Source organism: Oryctolagus cuniculus, chromosome 3 (genome assembly GCF_051225735.1).
Source record: "Oryctolagus cuniculus isolate XC-2025 breed Fujian yellow rabbit chromosome 3, ASM5122573v1, whole genome shotgun sequence".
Taxonomy (NCBI): domain Eukaryota; kingdom Metazoa; phylum Chordata; class Mammalia; order Lagomorpha; family Leporidae; genus Oryctolagus; species Oryctolagus cuniculus.
Window position 1 is genome coordinate 142,389,062 of NC_142869.1, and position 19,220 is coordinate 142,408,281.

Here is a 19,220-nt window from a genome sequence, read left to right on the forward strand (position 1 = left end):
ATTATTCTTTTGATGTCACTTGGAAGGGAGAAAAAGTCCCATATTAACTGTAATCATCGGCACCTGTTATTTCCCAAATCTATTCATGCATGGATTTTATTTTTAATATAAAAGGTATTTATGGCTTCTTTGTTTTTCCTTTAAACTTAAAAAAGGGGTTTAAAAATTTATTTGTATTTTATTTGAAAGGGGACGGAGAGATACGAGAGAGAAAATGAATGACAGAGATTCTCCATGTACTGGGCTCAATCCCCAAATGCCTGCAACAGCTAGGTCTGGGCCAGGCTGAAGCCAGGAACCAAGAACTCTATCTGGGTCTTCTATGTGGGTGGTAGAGACCCAAGTACTCAAGTCATCAGCTGCTGTTTCCCAGCATGTACATTAGCAGGAAGGTGGAATCGGAACTCAAACCTAGGCGCTCTGATATGGGAAGTGGGCATCCCAAATGCCCACTCCTGTGGTTTTTTTACATAGTAAGTGTGTGCATACATGTGTGTGTGTGAGCTTACAAATACACACACACACACACACATACATACACGCACTCCCTATACCTTTAGAAATAAAGATGTCATACTTCACATAAAGTTGAGACCTAAAAATACATGCTTAACATTTTCATTGTGGCAGCATACTTTGTATTTTTATTCCAGTCCTCTAGGTATTCTGCCCCAATAAACAATTTCAATGACTGGAATAGCTACAAAAGCTCTCTCTGAACATTTTCCCCAAGTGTAAATTATTGGAAGGCTGTTTATATAATTCATGAAAATCTTTAGTCTTGTGTCCTTTTAATCTTGGTGAATCCATCATACTGACAGAATCCTACTTTTTGGTCCATGCTTAAAGATTGGATTTGTTTCTCCAGCTTATCATGGAGAAAAAGAGGAATGAAATTGCACTTTCAGATGTATGTTATTTGGCTTTTACACATATTTGCTGAGATTTAATCCTGTAGTTTTCACTCTTGAATTTGCCAAGGCTAAAGCTAAACAGGGTAATTCCCTCCATGTAGTTCTGGTGTTTTTTTTCTTTCTTTTGGATAACATTAACCTTACCATATTAACTTCTTCTCAAAATTTGATCTCTTGAGTATTATTTGATGCACTCCTCTACAACTCTTTAAGTACAGGCAGCCACCACAGGTTGTAAGAATTGTAAGATTACACCATGGGTGAAATTATTATTTTTTTCTTTTCTTGCTCTTCTATTCATGATATTTTTGTCTAAATCATTTCAACATGAAAAATGAACAAGTTGAACTATCTGCTCTTCTGTCCTACTGCTTGCTGGCTGCCCATGAGTTCTAGGATGCTGTTGCAGAGAGGAAATCAACCAGGGAGGCCCGAGAATCTACAAAGATGACTACTGGGAGAGAAATATGGCCTCCGCACCTGTCGTCTAGACTCACAGAACTGCCACTCCTGTCCACAGCAGTACCTCTGGCCTCAAGGCACCGCATTAATGGCGTCCTGGCTGTGTCTCCCGCTTCTGTGTGTGCTCTCCCCACATTTCATTTTACACAAGCCGCTGGACTTATCTTTAAACATACAAGTCAGATTTCAGTCCACTGCTTGAAACTCTCCAATGGTTCCCACGAACCTAGATTGCAATGGAGCCTTCTTACCAGTGAGTATGAAAGCGGCATGGTTGATTCCTGTCTAATTCTATGTCGTTCTTCATTGTTTACTGAACCACAACCACCCTGTGCTTCTCCAGATTTCTTCAATGCTGAGTTCCCTTCCATCTTAAGGCTTCTGCCTGGACTACTAGCCCCCAGATCCTTTGCAGGTCTGGTTCCATTCTATTGCAGGTCTTTCCATCAAAAGAGAAGCATGCCTTGACCGACTGTAAAGTCAGCACCCTTCCTTCCACAGTGACACTACCACTCTGTTATTTTTGCCCTGATTTACAAATGAAGAAGAGCTTTCAGGGGGGTTGAGGGTTGGGGAGGGGGCGTTGGTTATGATCTGGTGTTCTTGAATCAAAGGATAACAATGAGGATGTCCCCAGCCTGTGACTTCTGGGCTACACAATGTGTTCAAAACAGCTCTCTGGTCTACTTGTCTGGTGTCCCTGCCATCTGAGCAAATGAAAACAAGACCTCTTATTCCAGTGTGGATGAGTGAGTTACTTACTAATAGTGGATCCGGACTCGGGCCTGTTCAGGGAGCTGATGATGACAAAGCCGAATCCCTCGTTCTCCTTGCGGTGAATGACCACGTCGCTGGTCTGCAGGCTGTGGGAGGCGAAGCCTTCGGGGGGAGAGGCGTTGCTGCTGGAGGCTGCGTGGTTGCTGTTGGCGTAGGTTGTGTAGTCACTGCGTGGAGAGCTGTGATGGGTTGACACAGAGCCTGGACTCCTCCCATTCTCGGGACAGGGTTCGCCTGGAATACACACATCCAAAAATGTTTATTTTCTTACTTTTGTCTACTCGAAAGGCAGACAACAGGGAGAGACAGAGCAGCAGAATCTATCACCTACCTATGATCTATCAATATCTATCTATCTATTAAATATCTTCTATCTATCTATCTGTCTATCATCTATCATCATAATTGAGAGAGATCTTCCATTCACTGGTTCATTTCCCAAATGACTGCAGCAGCTAGGGCTGGGCCAAGCTGAAGCCAGGAGTCTGGAACTCTACCCACATGGGTATCAGGGACCCACAAACATTTACTTGAGTCGATTATCTGTTGCCTCCCAGGTTGCACTAGCAGGAAGCTGGATTGAAAGTGGAGCAGCCAGGGGCCTGGCATCATTGCACAGTGGGTTAAGCCACTGCCTGCAGCAACAGCATCTTATATGGGTGATGGTTTGAGTCACGACTGCTCCACTTCTGATTAAGCTCCCTGCTAATGTGCCTGGGAAAGCAGGGGAGGATGGCCCAAGTTCCTGGGTCCCTGAACCCATGTGGGAGACCCTGAAAAAGTTCCAGGCTCCTAGCTTTGGATTGGCCCAGCTGCAGCCATTGCAGCCATTTGGGGAGTGAACCAGCGAATTGAAGACCTCTCTCTCTCTGTGTCTACCTCTCTGTAACTCTAAATTTCAAATAAATGAATCTTTAAAAAAAAAGAAAAAGAAAAAAAGAAAGAGGAGCTGCCAGGACTTGAACTGGCACTTCTACAATGCTGGCCCTGGCACTCAGTTACATAACAAGGGTTTAATGAATGCCTCTTATTACTAGGCACTGTTCTGGACACTGGAATTCTACAGGCCTGGCTGACTAATTTCTCTTCCTCTAAGACATGGGGAGCATTCGAAGGGCTACGTAGCTTGTTATGAGTCCTCCAGGTCTTAGCCCAGGTCTAGCCTTCATAGCAAAAATGGTGAAACCCCTCATCAGGTCCCTCTGTGCTGCTACTTGTTTCTATCTTCCTCTAGGTAAGACTGGAAGCTCTGGAACAATGCCTAGTATTAGATATTGGTGTTCTTGGTTGCATAATAATAACCAGCTGAAGAGGCTCATAAAATGAGCAGACAGAACCCTAAACAGATCTGTGCATAAGAATCAGGTGCAGAGCTTGTAAAAACAGGTATTCAGGATCCACTCATGAAAAGTTTTTTTTTTTTTTTCAGTAGGTTTAGAGAATACTGGGTACAGGAATCTGGATCCAGTTCCAAGGCCGTACTTTGAGAAATGTTGCTGTGCAGGTCTTGGAAGTAGAGCTGACAACACAGGTCATGTCCATATCAAAGGGTCTGGTATTAGTTCTCTAAGAAGTCAAAGTTCTATTTTATGGTGTGTCAGCCCACTTCAAGGAGGGGAGTAATACACTTCTTTTTTTAAGATTTATTTATTTGGAAGTCAGAGTTATACAGAGAGAGAAGAGGCAGAGAGAGAGAGGTCTTCTATCTGCTGGTTCACTCCCCAATTGGCTGCAACGGCTGCAGATGTGCTGATCTGAAGTCAGGAGCCAGGAGATTCTTCAGAGTCTCTCATGCGGGTGCAGGGGCCCAAGGACTTGGACCATCTTCTATTGCTTTCCCAGGCCACAGAAGAGAGCTGGATTGGAAGTGGAGCAGCTGGGACTCTAACCGGTGCCCTTATAGGATGCTGGCACTGCAGGCGGCGGCTTTACCCGCTACGCCACAGTGCTGGCCCCAGGAGTAATACACTTTTTTTTTTTTTTAATTGACAGGTAGAGTTATAGACAGTGAGAGAGAGAGAGAGACAGACAGAGAGAAAGGTCTTCCTTCCGCTGGTTCACTTCCCAAATGGCTGCTATGGCCGGTGCTGTGCCGATCCAAAGCCAGGAGCGAAGTGCTTCCTCCTGGTCTCCCATGCAGGTACAGGGCCCAAGCACTTGGGCTATCCTCCACTGCCCTCCTGGGCCACAGCAGAGAGCTGGACTGGAAGAGGAACAACTGAGACTAGAACCCGGCGCCCATATAGGATGCCGGCGCTGCAGGTGGAGGATTAACCAAGTGAAGCACGACACCAGCCCAGTAATACACCTTTTTTAAAAAATTTCTTTCTTTGACAGGCAGAGTTAGACAGTGTGAGAGAGAGACAGAGAGAGACAGAGAGAAAGGTCTTCCTTCCATTGGTTCACCCCCCAAGTGGCCGCTATGGCCGGCGCTGCACCGATTCGAAGCCAGGAGCCAGGTGCTTCTCCTGGTCTCCCATGGGGTGCAGGGCCCAAGCACCTGGGCCATCCTCCACTGCCCTCCCGGGCCACAGCAGAGAGCTGGCCTGGAAGAGGAGCAACCGGGACAGAACTGGTGCCCCAACTGGAACTAGAACCTGGGATGCTGGCGCCGCAGGCGGAGGATTAGCCTAGTGAGCCGTGGCGCCTGCCCAGTAATACACTTCTGAGAAGTAGTTTGCACAGATTTTTACATGTCAATCAAATTTCAATAAAGTGGCTTAAAAGAATCAATAAATAAATTTTGAGATTTTTCACTCAAAAAGTAGTTTGCCCACTCTAGGATCAAATCTAATACAGATATCAGGCTAAGGAATTAATCTCCAAAGAGGTGCTGGAGGCTGTGCTCATTTACATTCCATATCACACAACACACTCTATTATCAACCAAGTAAACCAAGCCAGTACTTCCCCAAGAAAGCAAAAATATTCACACGATGAAATGATAGAAAGTTGGCAGCTCAGGCAAATTAGTTTTTGAAATGAAAGTTGATCTGTCATCCAGACATACTTTTTCTTATTATTTTTGACAGGTAGAGTTACAGAGAGTGAGAGAGAGATAGAAAGTTCTTCCTTCCGCTGGTTCACTCCCCAAATGGCCGCAATGGCCAGAGCTGCGCCGATCTGAAGCCAGGAGCCAGGTGCTTCTTCCTGGTCTCCCATGCGGGTGCAGGGCCCAAACACTTGGGCCATCCTCCACTGCCTTCCCAGGCCACAGTAGAGAGCTGGACTGGAAGAGGAGCAACCGGGACTAGAACTGGCACCCATATGGGATGCCGGCGCCACAGGCGGAGGATTAACCTAGTGCACTATGGTGCTGGCCTCAAGAAAGAATTTTGTCATTTGATTTAATACCTAGGTGTTAGCTCTCTGATTAAAAGAAATGAGGTAGACACCTGGAATACTCTCATTTTCCATCTTACAGTTTGATTAGTGTACTCAGAAGATGGAATAATAATAAGATGGAAAATAATCACAATTAATGATTCCTTTCTGGGTCTCTAGATATTGTCTTCAGTTTAGAGCTCTTGAGGCTGTCTCCTATCGCAAGTTAAAAATAGTCAGCGAAGCTTTATAAATTATATCTTAACTTTCTAAGCTGCAATTCTATTCTGAAATGGAAAGAGGGAGGAAGAAAAGCTACAAGAGATACTTTGTTGCATAGTTACCTAACAAAGGAGCTGCATTTATTTCTATACCTAGATATAAAAAAATGACCTTACATCAATTTTTTAAAAAGAAAGTAAAATTCAAACTAAAAAGACTTTATAAAAATGTATTTCTGGTTTGTAATTACAGAATAAATGAGATCTACACTAAATTTCTTATTATTATTTGGTACACTTTCTTTTTTTCTTTAAGATCTAATTAATCAGGGCTGGCATTGTGGTTCACTGGGTTAAACAGCAGCTTGCCATGCCAGCATCCCATATCAGAGTTGGTTCAAGTCCTGGCTGCCCTGCTTCCAATCCAGCTTCCTGCTAACACACCTGGGAAAAAGCAGCATAGTCACACATATGGGAGACCCTGATGGAGTTCTGGGTTCTTAGCTTCAGCCTGGCCCAGCTTCAATCATTATAGCTATCTGCGAGTGAACCAGTGAATGGAAGATCTCTTTTTCACTCTGTCTCTCTTTTCTTTGTCATTCTGTCCTTCAAATAAATCTTTAAAATAATCAAATTAATCATATTTTAATAAAAGTAGAAGATGGATGCTTTTCATTTGTAAGAAAAGCCTTGAGGTCATAAAAGACATAATGTCAATGTCAAAGACTTGAAAGCTTGTGCCTGTAAAACGCGCCTCCTTGCTAGAAGACATCATCCCTAGATGAGCTGTTATTGTTTCGGTGAAGTACACGTCCTTTATCAGTCCTTGTGCAAGTTGGAAATAAAGTGATTAGAGATAGTCAGGAAGAAGACAAACAAACAATTATTATGCTGCTACATTCAATTGAAAATCTCCCTGAGTTATTGGACCCAATCAGTAAGTAAATGTCATAGACAGTGACAAGAGAGAGCTCATTTTCTGGCTGTCACATATTAGGGGGTTGAGAGCAGTGATTGTCGGTAAATCAGCAACAAAGAAAAATTATCTGTCTTTGCAGTAAATGGCTGGGAGTGGCCAGCCAAGGTTCCAGGGAGAGGAAGAAAACTGTGGACTAAGTCAACAGCCGCCTCTGGGTTACATCAGCAGAGTCCTTTCCTATTGCAGTTGGACTTCTCTTTCAAGCTCCAGACAAAATGAGCATATTTAGTGTCGGGGGCAAGAAGCATCCCAGTTTTTCTAGGACTTGTTCTGTGTTCCTATTGTGTGCAAATTAGTAGCATGACTGCCTCTGGGGTTGACCCTAGGTCATGTTTTAACTCATCTAAGGCGACTATCTTCTTTCTAGCACCCCTTCCTTGTGTAGGCCACCTACAGCTCCATTTTAGAATAACATAGTATAATGTCATAAAGAGACTACATAACATGTGCATTAACAAAAAAATCCATGCATTTCCAATGGATCCCTGACTCATCATTCTAGCTCACACACACATGGGTATGCAGAATTCTGTCAGTTAATATTCACTCAGGTCATACAGCCAATTTTAGGGTAAGTTTCCATTGCGTCCCCAACACGTACACTGAGAAAGATCACTTACTGATGGGAGAGGGTCTCTGGGGAAGGTGGGAGCCAGGCACAGCACTCAGGCCAGAAGTCTTGGTGCATAGCACTCTCTGCTGGCTAGATGCTGTTGTTCCCAGTGTGCGCAGTGCTGGCCTGCACTTGGCTTCATCATTGCCAAGATTAATTGCCATTGCTTATAAATTGGGAGACTTTGCAGAAATAGGGACTTGCACTTTCTCCTGAAATATTTGGTTAGAGCTGAATAGTAGCTCTTGAAATATACCAGATGGAGGGGAGTAATGGCTATTCCCCAGACTGGGATGTAGTTTGCAGGTGCCTGCCAGCCTGACTATTCCCCAGTGCCTCTTGAAAATACCTGATTTCTCATTTATCCAAAGAGTAAGGAATCTGCAGGGCCAGAGGGTTTTGTGCTATGGGAACCTTCATTTCCCCTCAAAACCACCTATGGGCTCCCAGATCTCTAGGATTCTGTAACCATCTAGACCTTGCCTGCTTCCAGGGTGTGCCTGCATCTCTTCTGACTGACCCTCAGAAAAATGTCAGCACTGCACATGAACTTACATCACCTTGGAGCATGACTGAGACAATAGGGTATGTGTTTGGACACAAGGGTTTGGGTATACCTTAGGGCCCTCATGCTATCTCACAGGACAAGGGGCAGCCCTAAGTATAGCCTTGCCAATGCTAGGGTCTGGCCTTCCTGCAGGCATCTGTGTGGGCACTCCTGGATACACTCCTGAAGGCAGATGATGCGCTGAAATGGGTGCATGCTTGTAGACAAAGGACGAGGCACTGCTTTTAGAATTGAGCAAAAATGTAGTGAGTGGGACCAGGGAATGCACTAGCATCCCAAACACTGGCTACACTTTCACTCAGCTGTCAAGAAAACTGCCCCTTTCTCAACATTAGGCCAAGGCTGAGATTTTTCCTTAGGTGTCAGAGAAAAGATGCTGATAGCTTTAAGACTGATTCTAAAGAGTTTTGATTAAGTCACAAAACTTTCTTTCACATCAATTCTATATTTGTACCTTAGGAAACTCCTTTGGGTCCCCTGTCTTTCAGATAAACCCTATGCATTTGCAACAATGTGTCATTAGGTTGAACAGCTCAAAGCCGAGCTACTAAATATATAAATATTTATACTTTCAGGATGATAATTAGAAACACTCTTCTAATATCCTTGGGGAAAAAACCAACTAAATAGCAGAGCTGTTGGCACGGATAAGACATCTGCTCTCAAAACTAGTCCACAGTACAAGATCTAAAACTACCTGGTAAATAAAACTGGGAGTGTCATTGGACAGTCTCTTCTTACCCAACACTTTCTGACTTTGAGGATCGAGCTACCCTAATCAAAAATTCTGGCGTTTCTGTCTTTAGTGTGTGCATTGCTTTTATAATTTAACATTTGGAGCAGGATTTTTGGGTTATTCTAATTTTTGCCCCCACGTAACCCACCTGTCTGAATTTCTCATAAGGAATGTGTTCCTTTTCTTGAGCATTAATTGGGAGCCAGTGCCCCCTGTCTTCTGAAGTGGGGCAGGGCACTTGAACAAGCCAAGGTGAGGAGGAGGACAGAGAGATTTCTCCATAACACTGCTCCTTCTGTGGGCAGGTGGCAACCTTGTCTCTCTCCCTGCTCTTCTGTCTCTTCCCAAACTGACTGTTCCTTTTTGAACCCCCACCTAAGCCAGGTTGTGCCTCCCACTGTCTTTGCTCAGCAAAGTGTAATAACAATGACAATCATAATCCTTGAGAAAGTGTCTCTGCTGTCACATTCATTTGTAGCTGTCCCTTCTCACTTTGGAGAAATGGCAACCACGGAAAAAGGTCATCTTCTCATGCCTCTTTTCCATCCTGTTTCTAGGCATTGACTGTGTGAGCAAGGTGTTCCTCTGCTGAACTTATTTATGCTCAGCAGCGACGAGGCTTTCAAGGAAGAGTAGGCTGAATTAACTTGGAAACTCTCCTGGTGTGAACAAGCAGCCTACAGCAGAACATTTTCAAAAAAATTAAATGTACTTGAAATGCACTCAGAAGCCTAACTGTAAAGTTGGTAAGAACTGCAGCAAAGAGCATCTTTACAGAAATCGCTTGAGCCACAAATTGCAAGAACACGTTTGTCCAGCATTTGGCATTCACTCTACCAGCTTGGGTTCATCAGAACCAAGTTCAATTTGCCATAATCAGCTGGTGGCAAGGCGAGCATGAAATGATGTTGGTGCATCGCTTTTGCACTTTGCACTATGTTTCTTATAAATCAGATATCTTTTTAATTTATCTTTAGGTCACAGAACATACAGCACAGCAAACTTTTTATTAAAAATACTCTGCAGGGAGATAGACAGTTAGACATTAACCGAGCAAGCACTGCGTCTCTCCTGGCATCTCACCCAAGGATAAGGCATAACTCAAGGTGTTTTACTTCTGTGGCTCAGGTGGCATGCCATGAATTTCTGAAGACAAATGGCACCTCTTAGCAAAACCTCCAAACGATACAAGATATATGGCCGTCTCTGCTGGTGAGGGCTGACAATTCTTCTGACTTGCCCTTTTCCATGATTGCCATGTCCAAGTTCAGTTTCTAGAGAACCTGACAAGAAAAGGCTATTTATCTTCAGCCCAAGAAGTAAGTGTTCTCCTCTCTAGTCATTCACAGCCTGTGATTAGCCTGTGACCCTTGTTTGGGTTCAAATGTTATGACAGCACGTATGAAAGACTCCTTATGTTAGGAACCAACAGTTGCTAATGGTTGGTCTAATGTCTTTGAATTCACTAGGCATGCTGGTTATGTCTTAGGGTGGGGAGAGGGACTAGAAGTGGTGTAACAGAACAGGCACGGAGGACAGTCCATTTCTGCCTTGTCACTGACTCACTGCACAGTACCAGGCAGGCTACCAACCCTCTAGACCTCAGTTTAGCAGTCTGGAGCAGGAGGGTGCTCATATTGCAAAGGCCCCTCCTAATTCTAGCCCTGACGATTCCGTGTGAGGGGTGGCCAGGAGGCTGAGCAGAGAAGCCGGCATGCTGCTGGGGCCGAAGGTGACACAGAACAGCCTTGCCGCTGCTGCTCCTTTGACTGACAGGACACAGCAGGGGCCGTTATCTGGGGAGGTCTGGAATCCCAACACCGGACAGTGCTCAGATTATTAAAACACTGGGTGGTGCTTGTAAACACATGTATTCCTTAAAAAATACAAGCCTCTTTTGAGAGTTGAGATGGTGAAGAGAAACAGATCAGGCTATATTACTCTCACAAGGCTGGCTTTTAAAAGTATGTTTTTGGTGGGTTCTTTTACAAAGTTGAGAAAATGGCAGTAAGAAGGATAATCATTTGCAATTTATCTGTTGCATAGGTTGCAACTATGTCAGTATGTCAATTGTGTTTTCTCTGAGTGATGTACAGCTGCTTTTTTTTTTTTATATCAGGCAAACAGCCTTGTGATTACCTTGTATCAGGTTCTACAATAAAAAGGAATTTTCTATCCTGGTTGCCCTATTAAAGTATGCATGGGCTGGCCCTGTGGTGGAGTGGGTAGAGCTGCCACCTGCAGTGCCGGCAGCCCATATGGGCACCAGTTTGAGTCCTGGATGCTTCACTTCCGATCCAGCTCTCTGCTATGGCCTGGGAAAAGAGTGGAAGATGGCCCAAGTCCTTGGGCCCCTGCACCCGCATGGGAGACCTGGAAGAAGCTCCTGGCTCCTGGCTTTGGATCAGCGCAGCCCTGACCACTGTGGCCATCTGTGGAGAGAACCATCAGATGGAAGACCTCTCTTACTCTCTCTGCCTCTCCTTCTCTCTCTGTGTAACTCTGCCTTTCAAATAAATAAATAAATTTTTTAAAAAATAAAGTATCCAAATGTTGTGGGTCTCTTTGTTAACACACTGAAGAACACAGTCAAAGGCACATCTTCAGCTAGCATAAGGATTTTGTAACTGGCATCCACCAAACTGCAATCATATCTCAAATTAGCCCTAGGTTTGGCCAGAAATTTTTAATGACCACAGTTAAAATACAGCCCTCAATGACTGTACCGTACCAGTTGGGCGCAAACTTGCACTCTTCAAAATCATGCTTAGGGAACAGGTAGATTGTTTCTTTCCTCACACAACGTAGAAACGGATGTGAGCCTTTGTTTCCAGTGGCCTCACTCTGAGGCGTGAAAGCGTGATGGCACAGTCCACCCTGACTGCTGCCGCAGGAACCTACCTCCACATAGCACCTTTCTTCTCACAGTGAGGTTAACCTGCCCGTTGCGGGCCGCGTGGTGCATGAGGTCGATGACATAGCGGTGGGTCTTGCCAGCCACTGGAATCCCATCCACATAGACAAGCTCGTCCCCTGGGTGCAGGCGGCCGTCTCTGTCTGCCGAGCCCATGGCAATGACAGCGCCAATCAAAATCTAGAGAAGCAATGAGAAAGGAATAAATTCATGTATCTCACAGTCCCTCCCCCATATACACATTCATTCTCTCACACATACACACACACACGGGCATGTCAAAAGGTTCATGTTTATTTTGGCAGCAAAATTTTTGAAGTCCATGCATGCAAGAGATCTTCAAAAAAGTTGATGGAAAATGTGTATATGCATGGATTTCAATTTTTTTCCACAGTTGGTGCTGTGGCATCATTGGTTAGGGTGCCATCTACAGTGCCAGAATCCCATATAGACTCTGGTTCGAGTCCTGGCTTCTCCACTTCTGACTCAGCTCCCTGCTAATGTGCCTGGGAAAGCAATGGAGGATGACCCAAGTGCTTGGGCTTCTGCACCCATGTGGGACACCAAGAGGAAGCTCCTGGCTCCTGGCTTTGGTCTAGCCCAGCTCTGCCTGTGCTGCCATTTGAGGAGTGAACCAGCAGATGGAAGATCTCTCTGTCTCTGTCTCTGTTAACTCTGCCTTTCAAATAAAAAATAAATACATCTTTGAAAAAAAGTAACTTAACTTTCAATTCCCTTTTCCCACAAACTCTGTAAAATGCCTTTTCATATCTCCAACCTAAGGAAGGTTTCATTCTTAATTCCATTGCTTGCCCCAAACCTGAAGCGTGTATTTGGCAATGAAAACTGGGAGGCTGGAAGGATGCTCTTCCAATTCATTTGGTTGCTGACTCCTCCTGGAAGAGTAAATGTTGTGAACCTGATGTTGACTGCCATGAAGTCTGGGAGACATTTGCTTCCTGGCTTATGAATGATCACCCTCAAGGAAGATTCTAACCCAAAGAATTGGATGCTAATTGGCTACAGGCCTGGGCTCCACATTGCAACAAGGCTGGGACTGAATCCTGGCTCCACTTTCTATTCGGGTGACCATGAGCAATGCTCCTTAACCTCCGTGGGCGTCAGTCTCTTCACTAGCACAAGGGGAAAATGATCAAGGAATCTTCATCATGGAGTTATGGGGAGAACCGAGTGAAATTATGCATGTGATGCATTTAACTTTTTTCACTGCACAAAGCAAGGGCTTAAACAATGTCAAGGGAAACTAGCCACTGCACATTACAAAACTCTGCTAAAGGTTCACAAGGCAAGGCACAAACTCAATAAAACAAACCAGACTCGCAGAAGGGGTTTGCTCCTTTCCTTGGAATAATTCCTGGGAGCACTGTTCTCCATGCAAAGGGCGTTCCCAGTCCTGTCTGTGCCCTGAAACACTTCTGCTGTGGGGGAGGCTACCCATGCCAGCAAATGAGGGGTGCACATCTGGGAACTGTGGGAATCGCTGTTACTTCCCAGACCAGGGACTATGATAAGAGGCAGCACACGTGCTTTCCCATTTCCAGTTGGAGGCAATTTCATGTGCATTAGAAAAGCTTTTTTTTTTTTTCTTTATCAGAGGAAAGAAAACAATACTAAATATTCTAGTTTTGCTGTTTAACCTGCAAGCAGTTTTCCCAAATCTGGGATAAAAGGTCTCTTTCTTTGATTGCCAGTGCCTTGACCACACAACCTCTGAAGGCAGTGTTACCATTAACCCTGTAGTATTACAGGGCTCTTACTCTAGGTCTTATTTTAAATCCTTATAGGGGCTGGCATTGTGGTGCAGTGGGTTAAGCCACCGCCTGTGAGGCCAGCATCTGATGGTGCCTCTTTGGATCAAGCTCCCTGCTAGTGCACCTGGGAAAGCAGCAGAAGATGGCCCGAGCTCGTGGGCCCCTGAGGCCCACGTGGGAGACCTGGATGGAATTCCAGGCTCCTGGCTTCAGCCTGGCCCAGGCTTGGCTGTTGTGGTCACTTGGGGAGTGAATCAGCAGATGAAAGATCTCTCTCTCTTCTTTCTCAATCTCTGTCTCTCTAACTCTCCCTTTCAAATAAACAAACAGCTCTATTATTAAAAACATAAATGCTAATAAAACGATCGCTTGCTCACAGATTGATTTCTTTGAGGCACAACACTTTTGTTCACATGCCATCTCCACGGATTCTAGTTAATTTGTGGGGTTGTACTGTCATGATCTGCAAGCCCACATGACTTCAGGCTTGGAAGAAGAGTCCCTTATACGCAGGCACCGACCAACATGGCCCCGGGACCTGCAGCACAGGACTTCTCAGGTGTATGCTCACTGACAGGCTCAAGGAGCCATAGGCACGGCCCATTGAAGAGTCCTTTTTCTCCGCAGGAATGCAGTCTCCCACATTGCTGCTGCTTCAGCCCTGCTTCTGGGGCTGACGAACAGATTTGCTCCCATGCTGAATCTCAGTGCTCTGAGTCATGGCTCTTTGTTACCATCATGGGAAAAGCTTCACTCTCCTGCCTTAGGCTGTCTGCACAGTGTGGCTGTCTCCCTGCCACTCACTGCACCCAGGTGCTACAATCCAGCAGTTGGGCATACTTCTGACATTCTCCATCTCCACTTATTGTTGTGCCAATCTGAATTTATTAATTTCTTTCTATGGATGTTCCAATTTGTTCTTCAAAAGGCTCAGTACACTATGGAGTGCTTCAAAGGTTTTGCAAGTGCTTTGTGCGAAAGCCAGTTAATATGACTGCTTATGTTTCTCTACTGCCCCATGAAAAACTGCATTTGGTTGGGTGAGCCTAGATGAAATGCTTCAAGCTTTAGATTTCCTGTACACTTCAGTGGGAAAGCTTATAGCTAGTTAAAGAGAAAAAAAGTGTCTTTTTTTTGGTGAACTTCTTGTCAGGTTAATTATCAGTTTTAAAGCAGAGTTCTGAATTTAACTAATGGAAATGAAACCCAATATGGGAGTCACGATTGAGAGGAGCCCTGGCTGTGATTGAGCTATCTACCAAAAAAAAAAAAAAAAAAAAAAAAAAAAAGTAAAAAACAAAATTTCGTGTTGAAAATTCCCATTCTTTTGTGAAAGAAGAGAGGTGAAGGTACACAGATAGGCTGGAGGCACCATTCTGTTTATTATGAGTCATTAACAGGAAGATCCCAGCAAAACATCAGCCTTTTTCACCCTATTGCTGTGCTATGAGGCACTCTCTTCATTAATGCGCTTCTTCAACAAACGTGCATTGAGCCTAGGGATACATGTAGGAGCTAGGAATCCATCTGTGCCCAAGCAACAAAAATCCCTCTCTACAGGGCTTCCACTCTAGTGAAGAGACAATAATAAACGCAGTGAATGCACAGATCATACAGTCTGTTAGCAGGCAGGGGCTGTGGACAACCTGAGCAAGGGGAGGCAGCATGAGAATAGGTCTTACCGACATGTGAGTGAAGATGGCAGTTCACTGGGCACTGCTTTTGAAAATGTGAATTTTTCATCTTTCAAACCTTCCTTTAGTTCATTCTATCAAATCTTGCATATTGATTTCTAAATAAACAGTATATTTAATACTGCAATCAATAATCAATAAATAGTACATTTAATGTTTTAATATAATTTGTTATATGGTATTGTGAAGTATTATGTGTATATATAGTGTATAATTGCATTATTTAATCCACACTATATCTTGTTTCAAAAAGGGCTACCATGGCTACTAAACAAACTCAAATGGAGTTGGGCATGGTGCCTTTGGCAGGCATTAGGGAAGCCAGTCCATCTGCTATCCGTGTTAGTTACATGTGTTCCATCCATCCGAGGCTGTGGCCTGTGCTGGGCCCCAGGCTGACCACTGGCCCTGGCACTGCCTTCAACTTGCATTCCTGCAGTTCTGGCTCCCTAGCCTTTGGCAATTTTGCACCTCTGTGAGACATATTTCACCACTAACAGAGATAGTTCTATGTGTCTCTGTCCAGGAAAAAACCACAACTTTCTTTTCCTTTACCTCAAATATGATTTGTGAACTCGGCACATTCAATTATTTCCCATTTGCCACCTTAATGGCAGGGAGCAGATAATCTATGGTTCCTTCTTGCACTGTAACTCATATTGGCTTCCCAGTGTGTCTGTTCTCATGTTCACTTAAGCTCTTGAGAACAGGCCTCCAGAGATCCGACCCTTTTAGAAAGTATTCCAGCTTCAGCATACACAGAAATCACCTGGGGAATTTGCCCTAACAGTTCTGGACCCATTCCCCAAAGAGTGTGTTCTGCAGACCTGGGGTGCGGGCTGAGACTGCCCATGCTTATTAAGCCCTGGGAGTTGGTGGGTGCCACTGGTGCGCCATGGAGCAATCACACCTTGAGAAGCAGGGCTCTGAGGATTCCCACTTGGTCATAAGGCCACAGAACTCACTGGTCTCACTGGTCATATCCAAGTCCACAGAGGGAGTCTTTCCCGGAGCTCACAGCCTTGGTCACTGATCCATCTCAGTAGCTGCTTTCCAGGTCTGCTTAGGGACTCCTCCTGGGCACGAGGTCTGTTTCCCTACCCATGAAGTCACAGTTTCTTTCTGGTCTTGCTGACCCCAGAGCGCACTGGCCAGTCCACTTGAGCCTTGTTCCATTCGTTGCCTGCTCTGGTCTCACAGGGTTCCTCAACCTCAGTCCCTTTCTCACTGTTCTCTGCTCCATGCTCTGCAGGGAGCTTTTTAATCTCATCCTCACTGCCCTGGTCCTGAAGGAAGAGCCTTGTGGCAAAACAGACCAGGGATCATCTGGGGCAGGGACGGAGTCTAGCAGTTAAGACACTCATTAAGACTCCTGAATTCAGCTGGCACCGCGGCTCACTAGGCTAATCCTCCGCCTTGTGGCGCCAGCACACGGGGTTCTAGTCCCGGTCGGGGCACCGGATTCTGTCCCGGTTGCCCCTCTTCCAGGCCAGCTCTCTGCTGTGGCCTGGGAGTGCAGTGGAGGATGGCCCAAGTGCTTGGGCCCTGCACCCCATGGGAGACCAGGATAAGTACCTGGCTCCTGCCATCGGATCAGCGTGGTGCGCTGGCCACAGCGCGCCGGCCGTGGCGGCCATTGGAGGGTGAACCAACGGCCAAGGAAGACCTTTCTCTCTGTCTCTCTCTCTTACTGTCCACTCTGCCTGTCCAAAATAAATAAATAAATAAATAAATACATACAGCCTCCTGAATTCCACATTGGAGCACCTGGGTGCAGTTTCCAGCTCTGGCTCCTGATTCCATCACCTGACTCCATGCTAATGTAGATGCTGGAGGCAGCAGTGTTGGCTCAAGTCCTTTGGTTCCTGCCTACCAGATGGGAGATTTGGACTGAGTCCTTGGCTTCAGACCAAGTAACTGAGCCCCTGCTACCCATGCGGGAGACCTGGATGAAGCACATGGCTTTGGCCTGGGCCTTTGCAGCCATTTTGGGAGTGAACCAGCATATTGAAGGACTCTCTCTCTCTCTCTCTCTCTCCTGTTATCTCCCTTTCTCTCTGTAACTCTGCATTTCAAATAAATAAATAAGTCTTTAAAAAGTAATTAAAGGAAGGACTACCTGTCCCTATGAACAACTGATCCATAGTCATCTTTCCAACTACCTTACCTAAGAAACAAAGCCAATGTGAGGGTATACTTTATTTCAGGTTTGTGAGGGCATTAAAAAAAATAACCCAGAGCATTTGATAACAATTCATTCAAGTGGCTAACACCACTATAAAGTAGGGGAAAAACTAACACTGGAAAGAAAGTAAAAAAAACCAATAAGAAGGGGCCCGCACTGTGGCTTACTGGGTTAAGCCACCGCCTACAACAACATCCTATACTGGCACCAGTTCGAGTCCCAGCTGCTCCACTTCCAATCCAGCTCCCTACTTAAACACCTGGGGAAGCAGCAGATGATGGCCCAAGTGTTTGGGCCCCTTCCTTGATGTGGGAGGCCTGGAAGAAACTCCTGGCTCTTGACTTTGGCCTGGCCCAGCCCTGCTGTTGTATCCATCTGGGGAGTGAACCAGCAAATAGAACAGTCTCTCTCTCTCTCCCTTCCTCTGTAATTCTGCCTTTCAAATAGATCAAAAATAAGAAATAAATCTCAAAAAAAAAAAAAAAAAAAAAAAAAGAGAAACAAACAGGACCTAAGCCACCTTTTCAGGCCTTTTAATTCCTTTAATTGTTTCCTGCATTGCTCAATGTCAGTCCAACCCCTGGTCTGCTGAGCTGTCCTCGTAACCTGGCATAACTTGGCCTTGTGTCAAGCTCAGGCTCTTTCTTTCTGAAACTCTTCACTAGTTTGTACTTGACTCCTGTGTGCGCCCAAGAGTCGGTGTGCCGTTACCTCTGCCGTTCTCGGCAGCAGTATTTTCCCAGTCTTCCCATTCTTCCCATCGTGATACCTTTTCATCTCTTTTCAGCTCACAGCTAGAAGTCCCATTTTTGTTCTTTTCTAGCAATTTTTCAGTTCTTTCTATTTCTATTGTTATTTAACGGTGAAAAGTTTTTCCACTTGCTGGAAAAATGTCCGTAAGCTTTGTCTGAGCTGGAGGCCTGCTGTTCATTGTTTGCTGAAAGTCATGTTGTCATGTTTAATGCGCACCCTGGGATGTTAACACATTTTCATATTTATGGAGGCAAAAACCTGTTTGATGTCACTCATGAGATCTCCCGTGGTTGGGGACCAAGTCACCTTATATACCTCTCCCTCTGTAGCACATAATCAATTAAATGAGCCTGTGTGTTTGTCTTTGTGTTACCTCTGGGCTTAGCATGTGGGAAAGCAGGAAGGGAAGCCTGATGGGACATCTGTAAGTAGGCTCACTCTTCCAAACTCGGTCATTCTGGGGTGCAACAGTCTGTTTTCCAAAGTTCGTTTCCTAGGTTTGCTCTGCCTCCGGGAGAATCCAGTGTCTACTTTTTGGCTTAAATGTCAAAATTGTAACTTGCAGCCTGAGTGTGTCTTAAATCATTCAAATGAAGGAGTAAACACGAATCAATCTAAATAAATACAATAAGGATAACCAGCAATCCATGTAATCTGAGGAGGCTTATAATAAATACTTGACGCCAGTGGAGAGAAGAAAGGACTCAGGGATGCAAAGCCAATTCAGAACTCTGGGAGCAGGGACTCTGGGAGCAGGCAGAAGGACATCCTGGGGCTTGGAGGTGGCCATGGCTACAGGCACACAGCTGTGCTTCAATGTGAGCAAGGCATGCTTCATTTTTCTTTATTTTTATTTTTTTTATTTGACAGAGTTATAGACACTGAGAGAGAAAGAGAGAGACAGAGAGAAAGGTCTTCCTTCCGTTGGTTTACCCCCCCCCCCCAAATGGCTGCTACGGCCGGCGCTGCGCTGATCCGAAGCCAGGAGCCAGTTGCTTCTCCTGGTCTCCCATGGGGTGCAGGGCCCAAGCACCTGGGCCATCCTCCACTGCACTCCCGGGCCACAGCAGAGAGCTGGACTGGAAGAGGAGCAACCAGGACAGAATCTGGCGCCCCGGGACTAGAACCCCAGGGTGCCGGCGCCGCAGGCAGAGGATTAGCCAAGTGAACCACGGTGCCGGCTCCCCTGCATGCTTCATTTTTGCGACAGTTCTACGGCTTCAGTGCCAGACAAAGCCCAGCAAGACCCGTCCCTTCTTGAGCCAGCGGAAACTATGCCCTGTATGACAGTTGTCATGCACCCCCTTT

At 45.4% G+C, this 19,220-nt stretch overlaps 1 protein-coding gene across 20 annotated transcripts in view; it reads right to left on the bottom strand.

The window, feature by feature from the left end:
- MAGI2 (membrane associated guanylate kinase, WW and PDZ domain containing 2) overlaps positions 1 to 19,220 on the bottom strand; it is a 1,587,879-nt gene that overhangs the window by 166,298 nt on the left and 1,402,361 nt on the right. For all 20 annotated transcript variants that reach the window (XM_070071222.2, XM_070071219.2, XM_070071216.2 and 17 more), the window contains 2 exons: positions 11,496 to 11,688; positions 2,139 to 2,387 (listed from right to left, as the gene is read on the bottom strand). In XM_070071222.2, the coding sequence (XP_069927323.1) occupies positions 2,139 to 2,387; positions 11,496 to 11,688 (442 nt within the window). The remainder of the gene's footprint in view (positions 1 to 2,138; positions 2,388 to 11,495; positions 11,689 to 19,220) is intronic.